At 43.9% G+C, this 23,838-nt stretch overlaps 1 protein-coding gene across 2 annotated transcripts in view; it reads right to left on the bottom strand.

Annotated features, from left to right (window-relative positions):
* The window catches only part of dyrk1b (dual-specificity tyrosine-(Y)-phosphorylation regulated kinase 1B), a 42,533-nt gene extending 18,870 nt beyond the window's left edge, over nucleotides 1-23,663 (bottom strand). Inside the window, exon 1 of one of the 2 annotated variants that reach the window (XM_034697067.1) lies at nucleotides 22,961-23,663. Coding sequence is in view for 1 of the 2 variants with exons in the window: in XM_034697066.1 (XP_034552957.1) it covers nucleotides 4,229-4,334 (106 nt within the window). In the remaining variant the exon portion in view is untranslated. Of the gene's footprint in view, nucleotides 1-4,228; nucleotides 6,084-22,960 lie in introns of those variants that run through there. The other variant, XM_034697066.1, reaches the window with a different exon arrangement.
* Nucleotides 23,664-23,838: the final 175 nt, after the last annotated feature.

The following is a 23,838-nucleotide window of genomic DNA, read 5'->3' as shown; positions in this document are numbered from 1 at the left end:
CTACAGGTCTGAATCAACAGGGACTTTAACTCTTACCTGCTCGTGCTCTCACAGGGCTGATCACAGGTCACAGTCCAACCAGCAGCACGTTTAGATAGAGTTTTAATAAGAACAAACTCAGTAACGAAGATGAAGTTCAGCTCTACAGTAACGTCTGAGTGTGTGTGAGCTGTGACTCCTCCGAGTGTTTATCAGCCGGTGTGTTAATGCCCTCACACAGTGATATCACAGAGGGTGTAAATTACAGTCTGAGGGTTCAGGGAGGACACATCAGAGATATAAATACAACCTGAGCTGTGACAGGTCAGATTTTTATAAACCCACTCTGGACTTGCTCCTGAGGTGATATTTTAGTTTGTAATGATGATCTTTAATGTTCTAAAAACGGGCTTCACCGGACGTCTAACCAAATGAAAAACAAATAACAGGTTTAATATCAGGACCGTTCAGATATCAGTTCAGTATAAACCAAATAATCTGCAGTATCTGATATTAATCTGAGGAGTTGATCAATAAGCCTCGTGTTTTAGACGACTGTAATATTTTCATGTTAGGTAAAGATGAATGTCAGCCCGATTAATGTTCCAGTTTATTATTTATATGTTAAATTATTTTATTTTACTGCTTTTCTTACAATCTGTGCTCAAAATTCAACTTTAAGGTCACAGTTAAAGGTTTTAAAATAAGGTTTTTATTTGTTGGTGTGAGACAAATACATGTAAATAATTAATTCTTTAATTAAGATGAATCACTATTTTAATCTCACATTTAAAATAACATTATTTACATTTAAAACAGTTTTTACGTCCATAATGTAAATGTGAAGCAGCTCTAATAACAGTGTGTTGATTTATGAACAAGATGAAATGTTCTTTATGATCCTTCTCTGAATGTCTCTCCACCGCTCAGCTCTGCCCCTGTGATCTGCTCGCTCACCTCTAGGGGCAGCGCGTCCTGATTCTAGACAATGTAGGGGTAGATTAAAGTGTTGGGGCTAAACGGCCCTTCAAATGGAGAAATGTCCCACAATGCATTGCAAAATATTGACATGGTCGTTTTTCAAGCAACGACAGAAAGGCACAGATGTGTTTTTTCGTAAGTAAAATTTTAAATTATGAACATGGTACTGGTTTAATGTGTAAGCGTCATGTTTGTTTACATTATTTTAATACCCTTAAATGCCGTCAATGTCTCCTGATGATGTATCAGGGTCTTACAGAGTCGTTTCATTCGTAGTGGAACATTTACCCACTGCCCTTTAACCTATGCTATGAGGGAAAAAACACTAAACACACAAACACAGCGCACACCAGCTAACAACAATTTAACCAACATCTTAATATAACTTCACATCTATAAACCACTTCTCAGACTTTCAGAACTTCAACCTAAAGCTCACTTTTTGCTGTGTAAACACCAAGGGTCCTACATTTCAAAGCAGATAATAGTGCATTCAGTTATTGTATGGTCCAATCTGTGGACGCTACATGATAAAAGAGCTGTCGCTACAATGCTAATGCTGCGTCTAAGAAGTTAAATAACATGAGATAAAGGATGAAAGATGGAGGAGGGTAAAGCTGGGGATAAACATATTGAATAAAATCAGTGATGAGGAGAGATGTAGGAGAAAATATTCTGTTTCACTAGATTGAATGTCTTTATTAACAGCAGGAGGAGATGAAGGAGGTCAGACTGAGGCCTGGATGAACCCGAGACCTTATGATGATGTTTGGATCCTTCACGTCACAGGTCGAGGATTCATCGAGCACTTTGAGCTGTTTCAGTTTGTGAATGTGAACATGTAGCCGACAACAAGGAGAGTCACACGAGACCAGGACGGCCTGTTTGCATCAGCACCCTCATGGTGAGAAGGAAAGCTTGGACTCATTGACCCGCAGACCACATGCATACAGACCCCCTCTATAAAACTGTGTGTGACTTTAGAGTTCATGTTTACATTTTAAAACACACCAACATGGACCTACACCCACAGGTCTGTACAATAAACAAACCCAGCCACGCAGCCGGCCCGTCATCATGCTTTGTCCCACTGACACACAATAAACTAGTGACAACAACAACAACACCAGGTCACATGACCATCTGTCATCACGGCGTCACAGACGCTGGATATTCTGTCAGATAAAGCTCAGAGCAGCTTTCTGCTCATGAAGGGGTTAAACAGCAGACTGTGAAACAAAGAGGACCACAGAGGAGTGAAGAAAACACCAGGACACGCGGCCACCATCATCATCGTCAACATCAACATCAACATATACGAATAAAAACTAAAGCACAAAGTGAAATGAAGGCTGAGGCTGAAGAGCTAACGTTAAAAAATGAACTAAAGCACAAAGTGAAACACACAGCGCTGCTTCATGAAGGCTGAGGAGCTAACGGTAAAACAGAACGTTAGAAAAGATCCAAAATTATCGCTCAGCTTCATTTCGTAACGACACAAACAAACAGGTTTCTTTATATGAAACCCTCCTCAGCGTTGGAGGCGGTTAAACCTGCTGAATATGTTCAGTGTTTACAGGTCGGGGTTTAAACTGGAGCGAGATTCTCCTCGCTTTCAGACACGAGGACGTGTACGATGAGCAGCCATGCGGACCGACTATGAGTACTACGACGACCTGTTGCTGCTTAAAGGGACGCGCTCCTGAAAACTTCTTCAGCTTATCTCTAAAGAGCGACTCAAAGAGGACCTGCAGCCGTGTCTGACAGGAAACACTGATCAATATCATGAATGAACGCCAGAGCAGAGACGGCATCCTCACCCCAAACACGACAGACCACGACGTCCCTGTAGCATGGCTGAAGAGCGTCTTTAAAGTCTTAACGTTTGATTCTCTAGTTTAAATCTCTGGATCTGATAATCTGGCTTCAGGTTAGATGAACTGAACTTGGAGCAAAGTTAGTGTCAGTTTTAAAAATAATGATTTTAAATATAAACTTGATCTTTTAGGACTTTTTTATTCTCATTAATGTCCCAGGACAGCATTGTGGATAACACAGCTCCTGTTAACAGGAACGTCGGGGAATCCTCGCCTCAAAAACTCAGCCTGACCTTCCCCTCCACCTCGCAGCCTTTTTGAAGCACAGATTTTAACGTGAACCTGTTTTTAAAGTGTTTCTCCTGGTCTTCTCACCGGGCAGGGTCAGGTTTAAGAGCAGGGGACCTCTGCTGATTCCAGCTACAGGTAGAAACCTCGCGATCACTGAGGGAACCCTAACCTGAAGACAGAGCTCAGGTTGTTAGCAACACGCTGGTTTAAACATGAACTTTAATCAGTGTGTTTTTATTTGAGCAGAAACCTCATGACTGACGTTTAACGTTCAGTAACAACGTAGTGCAGACACTTCTGACTTCCTTTGTCCCCACAGATCATTTAATCTCTGATTTTAACATTAAACTGTGTTTTGTGTGTTTTCTGGTTTTGGTCTCCAGATGTGTTTAACTCCAGGAGGAGACCTCGGCTGAAGGTCGAGACTTTAACGTTGAACACTGTGGGAATCCTCGCCTCATGTTGCGAACAGCACTCAGCTCGATGCCTGTTCTCACTTTCTTTATGCTCCAAAGAGCTTTTAAGAAACACTGATTTTAACTGAAGCTGATGTTTTCAGTGTTTCTCCTGTTTCATCACCAGGTGAGGATGTTTTTGAGATGCTGATAGTTCAGGTCTAGATAGAAAGCTTGTGAGCATTAAACACTGAAGGAATCCCGACCAATGAACTGAGCTCTCGTTGTTCAGCAACTTCAGTCAAAAATTAAATGAAACTATTTATTCTCTGTTCTTCCTGTTTTATGATCTTTAGTTTAAAGGAAACAGAAATTAAGTCATGTATTTTTTTTAAAGTTGAGTTTAATGAACAACGATCTGGATTGTCCCTTTGTCTTTCTCTGTTAAATGTTCCTCAACGAGATCAAACATCCTCATTCAAACTGTTTCACCGACACGACTGACCTCCAGAGAAACCTCCGTCCTGATGATTCAACGTCAGACTGAGAACATCTGAACTTCCTTACGAGTTTTAAAATGTAAACGATATCCTCCTCTGACGGACTGATACCTCCATCATCATCATCTTTAAATATGAGCCTGAATAAAACAAACACACAGAGCAGCACAGCAGACTCTCTCTCTCACACACACACACGCTCGTGCTCACACACACACTTGTGGCTGCACAGTGAGGAAAGTAAGAGGTGTGTGTGTGTACTGACTCTTGTTCTTCCGCAGCAGGCCGGTGCTGATCCAGGGTTCGGTCTGGACCATCCTGCATGAGGGCGCAGGTTTGTCCTCCACGGATGAGGATGACGTGATCACCATGGAAACGCTTGGCGATGGTTCGATCCAGCGGGGAAACACCGTCAGTCAAAGCCGCTGTGACAGGTGCGTGTTCAGATAACTGTCATCAGACGCGCGTTCGATTCCCAGAGTCAACACTTTTACATCCAACTCAATCAATGAATCTTGAAATGGTGGGAAACCAAACCGACCAATCAAAAGGCACCGACTTCTCTGGCTTGTTTTGTTTTGTGACTGTGGTTTCTAAGGCAACCGAGCGGTGTACAGGCAGCTCGTCTCTCTGTTGTAAAAATATAAAGATGTAATCTCTGCTTTCTGTGGAGTTACACTATAGATATAGATCTCTACATATATATTCTGGTTCTCTGGGGGTCGAGGAAACGGGGCTTAAAGAATATTTGGTTAATCAGGTTTTAGCTTCTTCTTCTTCTTCTTCTCTCGTTGGCAGTTTCATGCATTCTTTCTGTGCTGGAGACGCTCCAGATCGCTGGTGGGTAACACTAAACCAGTAAATTAAACCTTCACTAACACGATATGTTAACTAGTGGCACTCTACTTATTATTACAGTTTCACTTAGTCCAGGGAAAGTTTAACTCGACTAGTAGCTCTTCAGACATCTTATATCCAGGACAGGGGTGTGTTTCCAGTGCAGCCTGAACCAGTAGACACAGTACAGCTAGTACTCCCAGCTTACTCAGATCCAAAGCTTCCCAGAGAAGAATCCAATGTTTGTTGTCTCACACTTTAAACAGGTGCAAGTCCAGTCTGTGCTAACCAGGCTCACCCAGCATGCTGCCAGGTGGGCTGAGCGAGTGACCGAGGGGGGAGGAAGAGAAGGAGGTGGAGGGGAGTTGGGTTTCCAGCTGCCTGCTTTTACCCCATCCCTTATGCTAAAAATAGCTCCAATTACTGGTGCTTTCTGGGGACTCTTCAGTGGACAGGGCAGTGTGGAGTGATGTTATCACTCAGATTAATCCAGTGACACACACAAACACACACACACAGGCCCTCCACTGGCAATGTCACTGAGCAGCCGGAGATCCACGCAGACTCAGCTCCCCTTCACCCGCCCACAGCAGGAGGTGGCTGGCCTCTGCCAGGGTGAAAAGGAGCCCCTTTAAACAGCCAGACTACACTGTAATCCCCCATACACTGCTCAGGAACACTGACACACCTGTGATCACACAGGTTCACACTCCACAGAAAGTTCCTCTAGCAGGATAAATCCACACTCACAGGTGAGCAGCAGGATCACAGTGACAGAGCCAACAGGTGCACAGCCCCTCTCCCTGTCTGTGAGTCCAGGTGTAGATCCAGTATCTGGGTTAAACACAGAGAGCTTCCCCGGCCTGAGGGACCACACCGGCCTGCATTGTACTCCCAAACTCCGGTCCTCTGTTTACCCGATCCAGGAGGAAGTCCGCCTCAGAGGTAATCTCCCTACAGTTAGATCACAGACTGGACTGTACTGAACCCCAGCTTGAGTCGTGTCGGAGTAAAGAAACAGATCCACAGAAGTTCCTGAGCTTGCTGTCAGACGCCTTTGATCGCTCCCTGACGCGCCTCTTCTTCCGTCTTCCTCCGCTCTTTATTCCTCTATCACTCTTTTTATCCTTCTTTTCTCGTCCTTCTTTAAACTCGGGGAGATTTTTTTTTAAGTCCTTCAAGATGGAAACCTTCACAAGGGCGATTTCAGCTCATGTTTCTCGCCCGTTTCCCTCTCCGTGCTTCTCCGTCAGACGGAATCTGTGCTGCGCTCCCACAAGCTCCCCCACCCTGACACACGGACCGTACCATGTGAGCGGGGCGGGGGTCAGAGCCGCTCTGTCTGGCGCAGACTCACACAGAACCGCTGAACCAGGACACACACGCACACAGAACCAAAACATGACAATAGAGAAAAACCTCATCAGCAGACACGAAGAGACCGAGGAGGTTAAGGAGAAGTTTCTCACGACTTCAACAAGTTGGCGGGACAGCGACCTTCCACCTGAGCGCGGTGGTCCGGTCCGAGCAGACCTCTCCTGCCTGTCCATTTATAGTAACAGCAGGATATATATACTGGAACTTTATATACACGCATGCACACACAACCTTTACTTCAACTTTAGGGATAAAGCTCAGTGTGTTTAAATCTTATAAACACTTATAAACAACCAATAACGTGTATTACTCTGACTTAAAGTCTTAGTCTGAAACTTGACAGATCAGTTCTGAAATAAACTCAAACTTAAGGTTTACAAACTGTATGTAAAGGATTACGACATATAAAGGTATTTCTGTGTATTGTGATCTGTTTAAAAAGCTGCTGTGAAAGAAAGGAGATAAATGTAGCCTATTAAGATACATTTACATTAAATAAGCACCATAATATCACATGTTTGTCCTGACACATCCCCACTTTCATCTGAACAGTCATTACAGAGAAACGTGACTATTTTAGGTGTTATGAGCCTTTAACAGCTGTTAATGACATAGATTGTTGAATACTTCACACAATGAAACGTTTAAAGTGATTAAGGTTGAAAGCACAGATCTGAACTCACAATAAAATAACTAAAATGTACTAATATTTGTTGTATGTAACATATTAAAGCTCTTTTACTTCATTCAGTCTTTGAGAAATGATTCAACTTGTCTGTATTCTTGTAAACGCTGCCTCTACCCTCACTCAGCAGGCACCCTCTACGGGCTCTGTTGCTACCCGACGCTGCGGCAGCTGCACTCTGATTGGCTGCTTCTAGTCCCACCCTTAGCTCCCATTGGACAGCGGACGGGTCTGTGGGCGGGGCCTTCGGCTTAGTTTCCCAGTGTCTCTTCAAACGGCGCGAGGCAGGAATGACGCGGAAATAGTTTGAAGATGTCAGGTAGAAATGGAAAGAGGGAGGAGGAGGGGGAGACCGAGGGGGAGGATGGGGGAGGAGATCCAGCGGGGGAGTGAGCGGGGCAAAAGGCTTCCATGAGCACATGGTCACTGAGTGACTCCCTACAGCCGGGATGTGTGACTTCTCCTCAGCCTGAGCTAAAAGTTGTTTCTGTTGCTATCCGAGCATTCCGGCTAAATCAGGCACAATGCTGCCTGGGAACAGCTCACACACACACGCACAAACACACACGCGCACACAAACACACACTGTCAGAAACCAGCTGACGGCTTCTTAAAGCAAAACCCTCACACACACCCTGACTAATGTGTGTCACTTTTAGACTTGAATCTCAGGTCCTTGCAGACTGAAAACAGAGCCCAGTGATCACACAGGTTTATAGAGTGGTGTTAAAAAGTCATTAAAATAAAAAGCACTGTGTGTAAGCGAAAAGATAACAACAGTGTACACAAAGTCCTTTATTATCAGCCTTTCTAATTCACATTTATTAATCTTATGTGTTTGCAACATGTCATAATATCTGTGGTTAACCTCTATACAGTCCTATGAAAGCCCTAAGCGGACGGACATGCCTTGATACATCTTATTTATTTACTTGTTTTTGAAGTTAATTTAAGTTGTTTCAACTTATTTATTTTAGGTTAATAATAATAGTTTTTCTGTTGTGATTAAATTAATTCATCTAGTTTTCTGATAATAATAGGATAATTTTCTTGCAATTAAAAAAATAAAACAACACTCTGGTCTCTTGTGTAAATCCAACTACAACTGGACTTTTAAAATACAAGTCAACATGTTTCTCTAAGTCAGACTAACATACCTCAATGAAAGGGTTTGGGGTCAATTTTCCCTCACGTGGGCACACTCCAGTCTGTCCTAAACTGGGCTAGACATTCTGCGTAAACAGTTTGCACACTGCGCTTTGACCCGTAAGATGAGCAGGATAAATGCAAATTGTGACAAGGACAGTAGTCCTGTTAAATTTCCCAATCTAGCTATAATAATAGCCCGACCTAACTGCATGTACACTTACTTTCTAAAAGAACATCACACTAATGAGGAAAGACTGTGTTTCTATGTGCTTTAAACCTCAGGAGAGTTATGATCACCTGAAGTGGGAGAGAGTAAATAAAATGTATGCACACGTGTCCGCTTCGGGCTTCTGTACATTCTGGTTCTGAAATGTTTGATTCCAGTTTTCCTCAGTAATCTATTCTGGCTCCAGGCTCCAGAACCCCTGCTCCAGAGCTGTGCACTCCCACACAGAGAAAAACAGCTGACCAGTTGCAGCTAAAATAAGATATCATGGCCTAATAACATGCTATAATTATAGAGCGTGCATTAAAATGATCTTTCTCAAAGATTAACAGGCAGGAAGCTGCATTACAGAGCCATACAGCACAGTAGCACAGCGTGCTAACGTGGTAATAAGATGCAGATGTATCACTACAGGTGATCTGCTTCAAAGGTGGCCTAATGCCCCACTCAGAGGGACTGGGTCTGTCTGGGCTGAGGGGGATCCAGAGGTAGGTTTAATAACGATTGACCCTGAGCCGCACAGAGGCAGGACGAGGGAGTTTAACTGAGGAGGTGACCATAAGGACTTTCAATCAATCAATCACACCTTCACATGTCTCAATTAACAATCACACAATAACTCACCTGTCATCATTTGTCTTTATGTGAGACTGTTGTTTTGACACTGATAGTCTTTCATATAACTCAGAGGTTATTGACATAGTTTCATGTTATTCATGTTAAATATTATCTATACCTCTGACTGTCGAGGAAACGCTGCCAATCTCCCTGTTTCACTAAGTGGGTCAGTAAGTATGGAAACATGGACCAGACAGCGTGCTGACTGTAGATGAACTAACACTGTGAGAATCATCCTGTAAGGAGGATTCATACACAACAGACTTTATAGTTTATGGAGAACCTAACACATCACTTTACCTCAGCTGTAGAAAAAAAGGCAACTTATAGATTGACAGCAATCATGCAGCAATATGTGTCTCAGCTCATCTCAGGGAACACGATGCAAACAATGGGAAACATCTGGAAATCTGTGGTTTAAGGGACACGCAAGAGCCTATAAAGCTGCACTCTGACCAAGTTACAGATACAAATATACAAATAAAACATGTGTAAACTCTGTGTGCACTCATTTAAGGAGAGCTGAATATTTCACCTGTGCTCATTCTACTTTTAAGTCGAATATTTCTGCCATCAGATTAACTAACGACCGACTGCATGCTAAAAGAGTTCAGACACAGAAACACAAAGTTTAACTCTCCACTGTTTCACTGCTATGCAAAGCTGTGTGTTTGCACAGAGAAGAAACATGGAGTGTACTGTATTTCTACTGCCATCATGCAATGCAAAACCCACAATTATCTCAGCTCCACAATTATACACAGATGAGCAACAGGTGAGAACGTGTGTATGCTGAGAATGACAGGGCATCCAGGTAACCCAAACACACACAGCCTTGTTGTAGATTTACAGAAAAATGTATAAATTCATAAACATTATATTTGTTACCTTGTTACCTTCTAAAAGCCATACATCATCTATTTTATTGAAGTTTTTGAAGGGATTAATGAGAACAAAATTAAAACTTAATAGTTTAACAATGGTCATAATACACTGCAGCAATAATATATGATTTAAAAACCACTGAAATAATATTTAGTGTGGCAGATATCAATGTAGACTCCATGTCCTGCAAAAAGGAACAGTTTTAATATTATGAAATATAACATATATAAAGATATTGGATATTATTGAGCTCTGTATTGTGTGCTATTTTTTTCAAACTAATGTAAATCTGATTAAAAATATTTTAAATAATTTAATCTGTGGTAAAAACATAAAATAAGTCCCTTTGAGCTTGCACAGAATTGGCAGTTTTACAAACATAAATCTTTATTCTTCTAATTATTTGCATGTTTCAGATTTTCTTTAAAATGATAGAGCTACATTTTTATTTTATTTTATAAAGTGGTTTCAAACTAGTTCAGTAACAATATATGTATTAAAGGGATTTATTCCATATAGTGTATTAAATATAAATGTTATGAAGTTGTGTGTTTCGCTGTAAATGGCAGTTTAGAGGGAGCCTCGGTTCTCCTTTGTTAGACAGTGATACAGCATATTGCACTGGGAGAAACGCAGCTTCAGGAATTAGACGCAGCCGCTTCCTGTTGTCTGCTCTGCCGCTGTTCTTTCTCTCCGTGTTGAAGGTTTAAACGCATTGCTGTGTCTTTATGACTGAATATGTGAATAAATGTTAATAATTCTCTTCACACAGTAACGGAAGAGCTTCACTAAACCACGTTCAGCTGTTCCAAAGACCAGACCATTACCACAGCAGCGCGAGGAGGCAAGCAGACTCTGAGACTCACGTGCCTTGCAGCAAAATTCCACCCGGCAACTATACACTGTACCATGGCAACAGCCCTGCCATTGGTCCCCGGTGCGTTTTCAAATGACCAATGGGATGGCCAGCCGCGGGTGATGCTTGTTGCTAGGTAAACATGATGCAGAGGAAAGATAGAGGAGCAGAATTACCATGCTGCTACTGCAGGGCGCTTTCAGAGAGGAGTGGAGGAGCTCTTCACACTCGGAGATACCCTCCTCACTTGGCGGTGCCAGAGAGACAAAAGCGAAGCAGGAATGACACAGGCAAAGAGGACCGGAAAAGACCGGGTTAAAGCCGGTAAACCGGGCTGCTCACGTTAAATACTGCCTTCAATGTATTTTCACCTCATCATAGGAGGATGAAGGCTTTTACATAAATGATCTCTTCTTAAATAAAACCTATTTATGATTGATTCAAACATTAAATCAATCATTTCATAAATACATATAATGCTGCTTCCTCCTTATGAGTTCAAACAGTTTTAAATCTTTCAATGTAAATAAGTTAAATAGAAAATGGAGCAAAATAAAATAACGTATTTGTGTATCTGTAGGTCACAGTTTCTCAGCCGAACTGCCTGTGACCTCATTTCAGGATCCTACATTTCCCATGACCCCAGTTATCAATTATCAGGTTGTCATGTTTAATTAGAAGATTTAGGAATATTATATTTTTACATCAGTCTCTGTATGTTTATTTTTTCATATTTCTCTCTCTATATATATATATATATTTTTTTTTCATAATGTTTGTACACTCATAAAGTGAATTTAAACTTATAAATGAAATATATTGTTTCAAACTCTGTTAGTGCTTTGTTGTGATCTCTGACTCGGTGTATAACTCACACACAGCTTACACTATACAGTCATATATGTGTCTCCCTGCAGTGACACACACATTAAACACTCAGTTATCAATGAGTCGCTGCTGTTTGCAGACTGATCAGGACAGACGTGAGTCCTGCAGGAGGGACAAGGAGCGACTTGACGGTCCAAACTGGAAGGACAGGGACCAGCGTTAAAACCAGTACCCAGAGTGGACCAAAGTCCCGTTACTTACTGTACTTTACATTATGGGGCTCTAATACATCACTACATTTCAAAATAAGACTCTTTGACCCCAGAGAAGACAGTGTTTGGAAGCAGTCATCTCACATTAGTCAAGATATATTTATTCTGCAATACAAAATAAAGACAGTTAGCTTACTTTGACAGAAGCATGAGTCTGGATGCTAAACTTTAAATCTGTACTTTTTCTACTGACTGTCACCTGTGATCTGACCTCAGGTCAACAAGGGGTAGGTTATTCTATAGGTAAATCGAGAGTTTTGAACACGTTATGAAACATCTGAAATTAACAGTGATACCTTTCTATAACCTAAAACAGCAAATGAGACCATCCACAGCACGACTGACGATCTCTATACTCTGATTTTAATAACTGTAACTGTAAAGTGTCGGATCAGACGACTGAAAGCACGCTGAGGGAAATAAAACAGATTTTAAAACTTTCTGCTGTAAATTATCTATCACTAAGTTATGAGTTTGACTGAGAGTTTTCACAAAAATCATGACTCACATGTACGCGACAGGATCAGCAATAAGAGAAGAGGTATCACTTTGTCCAGAGGGGGCGCCAAAATCAACACACACCAAAAGTGCTTTAAAGTTTTCACTCTTTTTCACTCTACAGGTGTGTTAACTTATTTTATATCCATTAAAAAAGTTATCTGAATTTTATGTCCCTTACCTTCTTCCTCAAGGCTAGCTCTGGAAACTTTAATCCTACTGTGTAAAATATTTAGCTTGTGTTTAAACTGGCGCCCCCTGTGGACAGGACAAAGCAGTGCATTTAATATATTTACTGATCTTGTCCTGGACATGTGTGAGCAGTGTTTCTGCACATCAGGATACATCTCAGCCTGTTTTAAACCCGGTAAAAACCCTCATCGGAGCTTTAAGTTCAGATTTCAACATGTCCTTTGCTCCTGTTGGTGCTGGTGTTTTATTACTTTCATTGAGGACCTTTGAGAAGCTTTAAATGATGTCTCTTTAAGTAGAAATCATGTGAATAATCTTTGAACTCTAAAAGTACTCAATGAAAGTTAGTTTGAACTCTAGCTGAGCTCTCACTCTTATATACCCCTGCATTAAAGCTTATTATTTGAGTGTTTAAAGTATCAGACACAACATTAAACACAACCACAAAAACATTTTTAAAACTGTAGTTTCATTTTTTGCAGGTTTTCTGACATGTTCACCGATATAAATCACAAGGACAAGGAAAGGGGGTGAATACGTTTTCTTTAATCCATGGACACGACAGATTTAAAAATAACATCTTTTGTGTCTTAAAGCTCCTGTAGGGAACTCTCTGTTTGTTTTGATTATGGCGCCCCCTGTGTCAAAGTGAAACCTTTTATCTCTTGTCTTGTACATTTTGAAATTAAGTCCTATGTATCCCTCATTGTGAATCTTTCTGTGGAAAATGTAAACACTCTACTTCTCCGTCACTGGTCTGCTCAGACCCCTTCCCCCTTCTGAAGCGTTTACAGGCATAAGAGATTAAAATATCGAAGTTGTGCAGCTTGTTGCTGAAGGTCTCATCTGCTGTAGGTCATAAAAAGATATCAAATCTAATTTCAGTCCTTTTCATAACCACCTATAAACTCCTCACAGGAAGTTATTTCAGTGTAAAAATACGTTTAATATTCAGCTGAAATAGAAATTTACTGAGTATTCAAATATTTTTAACCTTCTTTTCTTAGTTATAGGCTGTAGTCTTTACAGCCTGTCTCACAGCATGAACTACCTGATGGATTCAACAACTCCTTTACCTGTTTGCCTTTGAGACCTGGAATCAGTCAGATTATCACCATGCTGGGTTTAATACTTCATTTTGATTGTCCAAACCCAACAGTCATGGTAATAATTCTGACATGATCGCACACGCCATATTAAATCAATCCACAGACAGTAGTCCAGCACATTCACCCTCTGCCTGTTGACTCTGTAGTAAAACCGTTAGAACAGAACAGATCAAAGCAGAACATCGGAAAATTCTGATCAATCAAAGTCAAATAGAACTGAAAATAATTCTCAACAACGAAAGGAACACCAGGGTCAACCCCTCACTTCCTGTTGACACTGTGGTAAAAACATCAGTGTCGTCTCAGTGCCTGTTGACTCTGTGGTTAAACGTTAGTGTGGTCTCAGGCTGGTCTTGAGAGTGGGGAAATAATGAGGTACATGATGTGTGAGCAGCCTGAGGATCCACTGGACCCCAACCATCTCTGAGGGAAAAGTGGAACAACATCCTGTCCTGCAATCCAGGCAACGGCAGCAGAGCATCTCTCTTAGCTGCTGATCTCTACAACGTCACTGAAATATGTGAAGTGAACTTAGCGTGTAAAGTTCAAATGACTGAATGTGACCATTTCAGTATGTTTGAGGTCTGAATCAGATCGATCTCTGAGGTGGTCTAAGGAGAGCCGACAACAACATGTTTACAGTTTTACACTCAGAGACAGTGATGCAATGAAGCGTGTTTGATTCACTTTGTCCAAATGTTTCTGCATTAAGAACACAATAACACAGACTTTAACATCAACCCACAACAACACACAACATCATCACACAACAACATCAACACACAACAACACAGACTTTATCATCAACACACAACAGCAGAACAACGTGTTTATCTCAGGGCACCAACATGTCACATCCATCACTGCTGTAACCTGACGCCCTGTTTTAGGGTTAGGGTGTCCATTCAGGTCAGTCTTCTGCCGTTACAGCAGCTCCATATGAGTCTATACAGCTTAGGTCTGGCTGTAGTCAGGACCGGAATAACACACACACACACACACACAGCGTGCACACACAGCGCGTGCACACACAGCACGTGCACACACAGCGTGCACACACAGCGTGCATACATATATATACAGGCTCTGTTGCCAGGCGAGACATAGTCAAGTTCAGTGTGAGACCCAGAAATAGAGTCCCAGTAAGGACAGGTGGAGGGGCCTCTTCCTCCACATTACACACACACACACAGACCTGAAGTCACACACACTCAAACACACACACACACACACACACACACACACACACACACACACACACACACACACACACACACCAGGGTCTGTCACATGACCAGCTGACTAACTGCTCAGTTTGACTTTTTTCGGTTTCAAATGTTTGAACTTATTGAAACATGTTTGAGACGAGAGACAGATGCATCACAACAAAGTGTTAGAGCATGAGTTGTGTGTGTGTGCGTGTGTGTGTGTGTGTTTGTGTGTGTGTGTGTGTGTGTGTGTATGTGTGTGTGTGAGAGAGAGAGAGAGAGAGAGAGAGAGGGAGAGAGAGAGAGAGAGAGAGAGAGAGAGAGAGAGAGAGAGAGAGAGAGAGAGAGAGAGAGAGGGAGAGAGAGAGAGAGAGAGAGAGAGAGGTTATGTCATTGGTCACATTCAGGGACTAATTATAGGCTTCACACTTGTTGACCAGAGACATTTGGTCTGATTCTGTAGAAACCCTGATTTCCTGTCCTAACACACGGAGCAGACTGATGTTGATCCACATGAGAATAACTTCAGATTAGGATTAAGTATGTAATGGTTCAAATTCAGGTTAAGTCTCTGCACAAAAACAAACCGAAGGGAAATAGAGAAACAAATCTCAACTCAAAGTTCAAGTTTCAATCGGAGGTCTTCCTAAGCAGAGAAGTTTCATAGACAGCAGAACTTATTCTGAGCATGTGAGAAATGATGCTATAAAAAGAAGACGGCTCGATCATAACAACAGATTTCAGCACTCAGCTTGATGTTAAGTGTAGTTCAGTCAGAAGGTGGCGATATAAGCTTCACTCACACAGGTAACAAAGAAGTAAGGGTTAAATTCAGATAAGCAGAAACCTCTGGTGTTCAAAAGTGAAGCCGACGTAGAAGTCCAACAAAAAGCAGTTTCTGGACTGTCCACTAGAGTGTCCAAAAGTGAGTCAGTCTCCATAGACCCCGACCCTTTGGTTCCATACTACAGTATAAATCCCACACTGAACACCAGTGCTGTGCCTTTCACACCTGGGATCCACAGGTAGACACCACAGAGACCCGTCAAACAGGACAGAGGCAATTATTTCAACAATGTTTGAATAAACTGAGTTAAATTACTTCAGTGGTTCACTTCCAGTAATCCTTGAATTTATATATCTATATTTGAAAATAAATAAATGTTTGAGTTCATGTAAAGTGTGTGCACAAGGTTTACCTACATAACATCTGGGTTAGCAAAATGCAAAAAAAGTGAGTTTAGTTGAGTTTCTGGGTTTTATTGAAAACAAAGACAGTTCCTAGATTTTTTTTAAGGAGTGATGGTAGCACCTGCCACCTGGCAGGCATAGTGTTAGCGATATCTGTGCAGTCAGTTTAGCTGAGAGGTTGGCGCACATGGCTACCAACAGGAGTCCTTAGTGCTAGGGAGTCCCAACTTCAGGCTGCACCAACGTAAGCATGGTTCACTGCCCACAGTTAACATGGCAGACTACAAATACTGCCCACATGTAACATGGCCGACTAAAAACACTTCCCACAGTTAACATGGACTAAAAACACTTCTCACAGTTGACATGGCCGTCTAAAAACACTGGCCACAGTTAACATGGCCGACTAAAAACACTGGCCACAGTTAACATGGCCGACTAAAAACACTGCCCACAGTTAACATGGCCGTCTAAAAACACTGCGAACAGTTAACATGGCCGGCTAAAAACACTTCTCACAGTTAACATGGACTAAAAACACTGCCCACAGTTAACATGGCCGTCTAAAAACACTTCCCACAGTTAACATGGACTAAAAACACTGCCCACAGTAAACATGGCCGTCTAAAAACACTCCGAACATTTAACATGGCCGTCTAAAAACACTGCCCACAGTTAACATGGCCGTCTAAAAACACTGCCCACAGTTAACATGGCCGTCTAAAAACACTGCCCACAGTTAACATGGCCGTCTAAAAACACTGCCCACAGTTAACATGGCAGACTAAAAACTCTTTCCACAGTTAACATGGCCGTCTAAAAACACTGCGAACAGTTAACATGGCCGGCTAAAAACACTGCCCACAGTTAACATGGCCGTCTAAAAACACTTCTCACAGTTAACATGGCCGGCTAAAAACACTGCCCACAGTTAACATGGCCGTCTAAAAACACTGCCCACAGTTAACATGGCCGTCTAAAAACACTGCCCACAGTTAACATGGCCGACTAAAAACACTGCCCACAGTTAACATGGCCGACTAAAAACACTTTCCACAGTTAACATGGCCGACTTGAAACACTGCCCACAGTTAACATGGCCGTCTAAAAACACTGCGAACAGTTAACATGGCCGGCTAAAAACACTGCCCACAGTTAACATGGCCGTCTAAAAACACTGCCCACAGTTAACATGGCCGTCTAAAAACACTGCCCACAGTTAACATGGCCGACTAAAAACACTGCCCACAGTTAACATGGCCGACTAAAAACACTTTCCACAGTTAACATGGCCGACTTGAAACACTGCCCACAGTTAACATGGCTTTTAAAATTGCCATGTTAACATGGCTGTCTATAAAGATACCCACAGTTAACATGGTCGACAGGTAACATGCCCCTAAGTAAGCATAGCAGACTGTAAACACTGCCCACAGTGAACACAGCCGACGATTTAATGGTAAAATTGTTATACTGATTGGGGGATAATGACGTTAGCTGATTAGGTGCAAGCATTAACGTTAAACATCTTGTTATGTTGCGTTGACTGTCTGACATTATTACTGTGTTGTTGAGTTTTACTCAGAAATATTGATGTAGAGATGTTTCTGTTTAGTAATGGATAAAGTTTCCTTTGCATTGAAGCTTCAGCGGAGGTGATGACTGTAGTTTAGTGACTCCAGTATTCAGAGAGATGAACGTTTGTATATCAGCTTTATCAGGTGGGTTGACCTGTGCAGCCCTTGTCTCAGATGCATTCCTGACACTTTTAGAAAACGTGTGCACAGCCTGCTCCTGCATTTATTCAAAAATGCTTATCAACTTGTCCCACAAAGTGAGACGTTCCCCTGCAGGACGAGAGGAGGGGCGGCCTCAGGGGGCAGGACGTGACGTAAAAAAGGACGCTGTGGTAGTCACTGTGACGTGAAGTCTTACACCATGACGACCGTGTTTGTGTTTCTGTCATACGTGTGATTGGACGTATTCACAGGATCAGAGCTGGGAGCAGAAAGGAGGATGCAGCAGCTTCATAAGGTGCACAAAGATCTCGGCAGTCGTGATCTAAACGTCATCACCCCGCCCTCTCTCCGGGTGTATTGCACAGGTGTATTGCCCGACTTTTACCTGCTGTGTTCAATGGCTCACCAGACTTCTTGTGGACATTTTCCTGAAGCTGGTAGGAAAAACTGTGATGAAGGTTTGGGTAGAATAATCCTTCACGTGCAGCTCAGCCTGAAAACTTTGAGGAACTTCAGGAGGTGAGTGTCTGTGTCATGAGCTGACCTCCAGCTCTTACACTGCATACAGGGATTTAACTGTAAAGGTCTCACCTGTTCTAAGTGAAGGCAGAACTGTGTCACCTTTGGAAGCACTAAATCAGGAGCTGAATTCTCCACTCTTTCCGGACCCTGAGGGATTTAGCTGCTACAGTGGAGCTGCAGCTCTGATCCAAATATGAAGAAACAAAGCCTTTAAGAGACGGCTGAATCAGAGTCACTCTGACATGAAGCTGCTGGATGCTTCCTCAGGTGTAGTCTCGAGCTGTATGTCGCTATCCCGCTGCCTACAGGTGTGTTCCTCAAACTCTGAACAGGTTCACTGCCTCCTGCACGACTGACCTAAAACACCCTCATGGTGATGATGATCCAGACCTCTCAGGGTCTCAGTGAGTCTGTGTCTGCATCAAAGAGGTGGTCTGTACAGCTGCACAGGTGTGTGTTCCTCCAGGTGACAGACTGTGGAGATGAACAGTCAGACGGGGTGATAGGATTCAAATATTATGATGACAGAAGAGTGATAGCGTGTGCGCGCACACACACACACACACACACACACACACACACACACACACACACACAGGCACAGGAGGAGCCTTAAACACACAGGCTCTGTGATGCACCATAAGCTACCTGCACTCATGATGAGAACAGGTAGGTCCTCTCTTTAATGTCACCAGGTGCTGTTGAAGAGATCCTGCGCTCTGATTGGACGAGCACTGAATCATTTTTAAACAGTAAAGTCAGTAAACTGTGAAAGTGTGAACTCCTCCCTCTCCTTGATTGAAATAAAACCCTGCAGGTAGAGAGGTGAGAGCGTCGCAGGGGGCCGGAGAGGGCCCACAGAGAAACTGAACAGCAAGACAATGCAATGTCATCCTTAAGTTTACCTAGCAACAGATGATGAGGCCTTGAATCAGCTCAGTTTAAAGATGCATGTTGGCACAGAAGAGCTGTGAGAGGTTTACCTGAGCATCAATGACACTTCATTAAAAACCAAATACAAATTCATGAGCTTAAAAAAATAAATTGAGGAAACAAAGTGAAATTAAATCACTTATTCTCGATTAATTATAATTCATATTCTCGATAAAATATGTTCTACATTTAAAAAATCAGGAGAAGTGTCACTCAGTCATATCTCATTTATAACATATTAAAGTTCATCTACAGATTACAGTAGACCTGCGGTTGCACCATGTTGGATCTAACACGTAACTTTCTGTCATGATGAAGAGCACAGAGTCTCAACTGTACTAGAGCTCACCTGTCTGCTTGTTTTAGAAACATTTGATTCTTCCACAGGTGATTAATTTATCTGCCTTTAAATATTAACATTCATAAACATGCTGCAGACACTTTCACACTCTTTAAAATATCTCCAAACAGACGACGTGTTGAAGCTCGCTGTCACAAACTGTCATTGCATGCACGTAACTGATGTGTCACTTGATCAGACGCACAGACGGCAGAAACCTTTGTATCTGCTGATTCAGACTTTGGGCCAATAAAACCCTCGATCACAATACTTTATCAGTCTTTGGTTCTCTTATTGATGAGGCTGAATGTAGACTGAAAGTTGAGGATGACAGAGAGGCACACATCAGACAGGTCAGAGTTTATCAGCAGGTTTTCATACAACTACAAATCATTAAACTTGATTTAACATGTGAGGATGGTGAATTTGAATTTAGTGATTAATAAATGAAATATTCCTTATAAATCACAAACATGGAAACAGTAAAGAAGCCTGCTCATCACAATCATTCAGGAATAAGACCCTGACCTCAGACTCTCACTCTTAGTTTAAAGAGTCTTCAGACGCCATCATACGTTCCTCAGTCAGGCTCTTAAAGTTACACCTGTTTGGTTGAATGTCTAAAACATTTAGAATGGCTGCATGTGTGAACAAACCTTTACCCAGGTCTGTCCCTGCAGCTCCCTGACTCAGTCTCAGAGTAACGTCAGGGTGAGCCGATGATGAACACGGAGGGAAATATTCCGGAGAAGTAACAGGGTGATGGAGGGGAAGATGTTTGCATATCGTCTGTTTCCACGTAGCTCTGATGTCAAACTGTCCTCAGAGTCTCTCATGTTGTTAACTTCACACTGACTCAATCTGACGTCACATCCTGACTCCAAACACTCGCCTCCCTCCACAGGGTCTCAAGCCGGGATGGACTTTTATTAAAAATACGTTAGGGAAATGTCGACCCAGAGCTCCTAAAAACGTCCTGAATGTGAGAGCATGTGTGAAAGAGGCTGAAGGATGGTCTACGCTAACGTTACAGCTCAGCTAACTGAGTGCTGGATAACCTGAGCTGGAGGTGTTAGCACGGTGAGCACGACCTGCTGATCACCTTCACTCAGCTCGTATCTGACCACCTGATCTGTTGGTGATTGTAGTCTGTGTGACATCACCCATCTGTTCCACGGCGCTGTTTTGAAGCCAATCCTTGGCAGGTGCCATATTGGAAATTCTGAACTCAACCTAACTTCTGTGGATCTAGTGTGAGGTAAAGAGGCGGGCCTTTAGCCTCCTCGCTAACAGCTACAGGGTGCCCGCTTGTCAATCAAGTCAGCCAGGCCTCATAATGGAAATCTTAATATCTTCTCAACTGCCGCTTTGTGAAAAATTAACCACGTACAGTGTGTGCCCATCGAGAAATCAGCTATACAGACTACACCTGTTTTTTGTACCAGGCTGTGAACATGTTTAATTTAAAGATTGGCTCTTTGAATGGGTGTGTATGTGGTTTCCTGTGGTTTCCAGCCTCAAGTGGACACTCGAGGAACTGCAGTTTTTAACACCTCAGCATGGGCTTCAATTCTCACTGCCAGAGGTTACCGCTTGGTTCGGACAGAAGGATGGAGGATAAAAGGATATGAAGGAACGAGTTCACGCTATATTCAAAATAAGATCCTCATCATGGACACACACACACACACACACACACACACACACACACACACACACACACACACAGTCAGAGAACAGAAAGCTTCTCTGGAAGTAGAGCCGGTCTCACACGGACCTAACACGTCTCTGATCCTCACGCTGAGGGCGTGACACTCCCACAGGCTCCTCCCACTGCTCCTAGTCTCAGATCCAGTCCACAAGGTGTGACGTGATCATGCATCTGTGTAGCTGATGGATATCCTGGTGAACGCTGTGTGTGAGCTGCACAGGTATCCTCACAGATCTCTTCCAGCAGTCATACATGCTGCTGACGCCGAGCGGCTGAGCTCACTGACGCTGGACAGGGTCAGATCCTCCAGCTGGTCACAGGTGTTTCACACTAAATCTACTGGTGTCTGACAGGAGCAGGTTCAGCTCATCGGCTTTATGATGAACACACACACACACACACACACACACACACACACACACCTCTGTTTAAACTGGAGATATCTGCACAGCTTGTAACAAACATGAGGCAGATTTCTGACTTCTTTCAGATCACTCCAAAGGACTAGTTTATCTCACACACACACACACACACACACACACACACAGAGCTCCTGTTAGGCTCAATGAAACAGCACCTCTGTCCTCTCTGTTTCCTTGGGCCCTCTCACAGTGAGCAGGCTCACCTGCAGCGGTCTGTGTCACACCTACCTGAGGAGGAACATGTGCTCCGGCTCCTCTGAACCTCTCAGGCCCAGAAAGGGCCGTGATGAAATGTAACCGGATAAATGACTGTGCAAACACAACAACCATGCACATCGGAGAGCCGATGGAGCAGGATGAGCAGAGAGGACAAAGGATGGGACATAAATGAAGAGACGCAGAAAGATGGAGGTCCATCTTAAGGGGGACAAGTGGTCTGAACCTGAGGGAGATGTGACAAATCACAATCTGAGACCGATCTCCTCATTATGGTCTCCTACAAGCTCAGGCCCTCTGAACACACTCTGGACCACAGAGACCCAAACACACAGAGGGGGGATGTCAAGTCATGGTTCTGGTCTCAGTCCTGGTCCCTCCCCAGAGACAGCCTCTCCCGGCAGCAGCAGCAGAGCCTGGACTCCAGGGCAGGGTAGGGGCTGGGGCTGCTGCGGCGGCGGCTAAGCTAGCGGCTAGCGTTAGCTGCCACAGCAGATGAAATGCTGCAGATGTGCAGAGGACAGTCGGGGGTTGCTGGCTGCTTTCACACATAAAGGCATCACATCATGGTGAGCCAGCTACCTGCTGTATACCTGAGGATATCTATCAACACGTCTGCATCATGTAGCAGCACATCCATCCATCTCCAGCCCTCCCTCCGGTTCAAGAAGCCGACCGAGCGAACCGGAGGGAGGGCTGGAGCCCGGCGCTGAAACTTGCCCAGATACACACACTGATGGCATCAATCATGAGCCTGTTTATGGGCAGCCTCACACTGCTGGCTGAGAGCAGGAGGACAGGGCGGATCACGGCACACCTGGAGGACATTATGCCGACTCCATCATCATGGTGCATGCACGGCTCCTTTACTGTTCATGTACAGCCTCACAGCACGGTTCATTGTCCGGCCCGGACTGTAACACACCTTTTTTCACCGAGCACACCCTCCTCCTGTCCCCGGAGCCGCCTCACCTCCACCAGCCGAGCAGCGGGGACACGGGGCCGGGGACGAGGGGCCGGGCGCCGGGCGGATAACGCAGGCTCCTCTGCTGCCTGTCCAGCCCCTCACACACACGCACACACACACACGCGCACACACACACTCACATACACACACATATCCTCACACATTTATACACATTCATACATGAATAAAAAGAGGGCTCGGCCCGGCGGGTCTTACCTCAGGCGGTGTGTCGAACCGGGTCCCGCGGAGCAGCCATGTTCAGTCTGTCTCCTCCGTCCACACGAACCGAGCCCCCTCCCCCGGGTCAGCCGCCCCTCTCCCACACCACAGATCCAGATACCGTGTCTTAGGATGGTCGGCCGATAAAAATCCCGGTGAGATTAATGTCCGGTAAATTTGCCTGATTCTCTGGAGCTCAGGGAGCGGGATGTGGATCAGGACCGATCCCCGGTGCAGCACAGCCAGCCGAGCCTGAGGGGAGGAGGGCAGCCCGCCGCCTCGACCGCCGCGGACCCCCGAGCTCAGTCTCTTTCTCTCCAGAAAACTGAACTCACTTAATCGATATTTGTTCTCAGAAACACGAGGGTGCATCCACCTTTGGAGCAGACAGCGGGCGGGATGGAGGAGCACGCCTGTCCGCTTTTTAAATTAATTTAAAAGGCAAGAAGCTAACATTAGCTAGCTAGCACTTAGCTAGCATGCTAGCTGTCTAATAAAACACTGCCATTGAATCTGGAGGAAGACAGTCCGCTCACTGCAGGCTGCTGGGCGGGTGACGGCCGGCCGGGTGGCCGCTGGACAACACGGGCAGACGCTTAGAAAAACTCGGATTATTTTCTGAGGCAGAGCTACAGCTAGCGGTGTGCTGCCAGCCCCTCCGTGATGGTAATATCGGTCAGAGAGGGGCTGCATTGAGAGCGCGCTCCCGACATCAGGCAAGTACGGCCCCGCGCGCTCCCGAGACATTTCCCACAAAATGGCTGCCAAAACAAATCCACCGCGGACAGTGACACCAGCAACTCCTCCAAGTGCACTATCACACACACAGCGGCTGAATTAGCTCTTAATAAATGTAATATAGCTTATTGAAAACA

This window comes from Notolabrus celidotus, chromosome 12, assembly GCF_009762535.1.
Source record: "Notolabrus celidotus isolate fNotCel1 chromosome 12, fNotCel1.pri, whole genome shotgun sequence".
NCBI classification, from domain to species: domain Eukaryota; kingdom Metazoa; phylum Chordata; class Actinopteri; order Labriformes; family Labridae; genus Notolabrus; species Notolabrus celidotus.
This window is presented reverse-complemented; position numbering and strand designations above follow the sequence as displayed.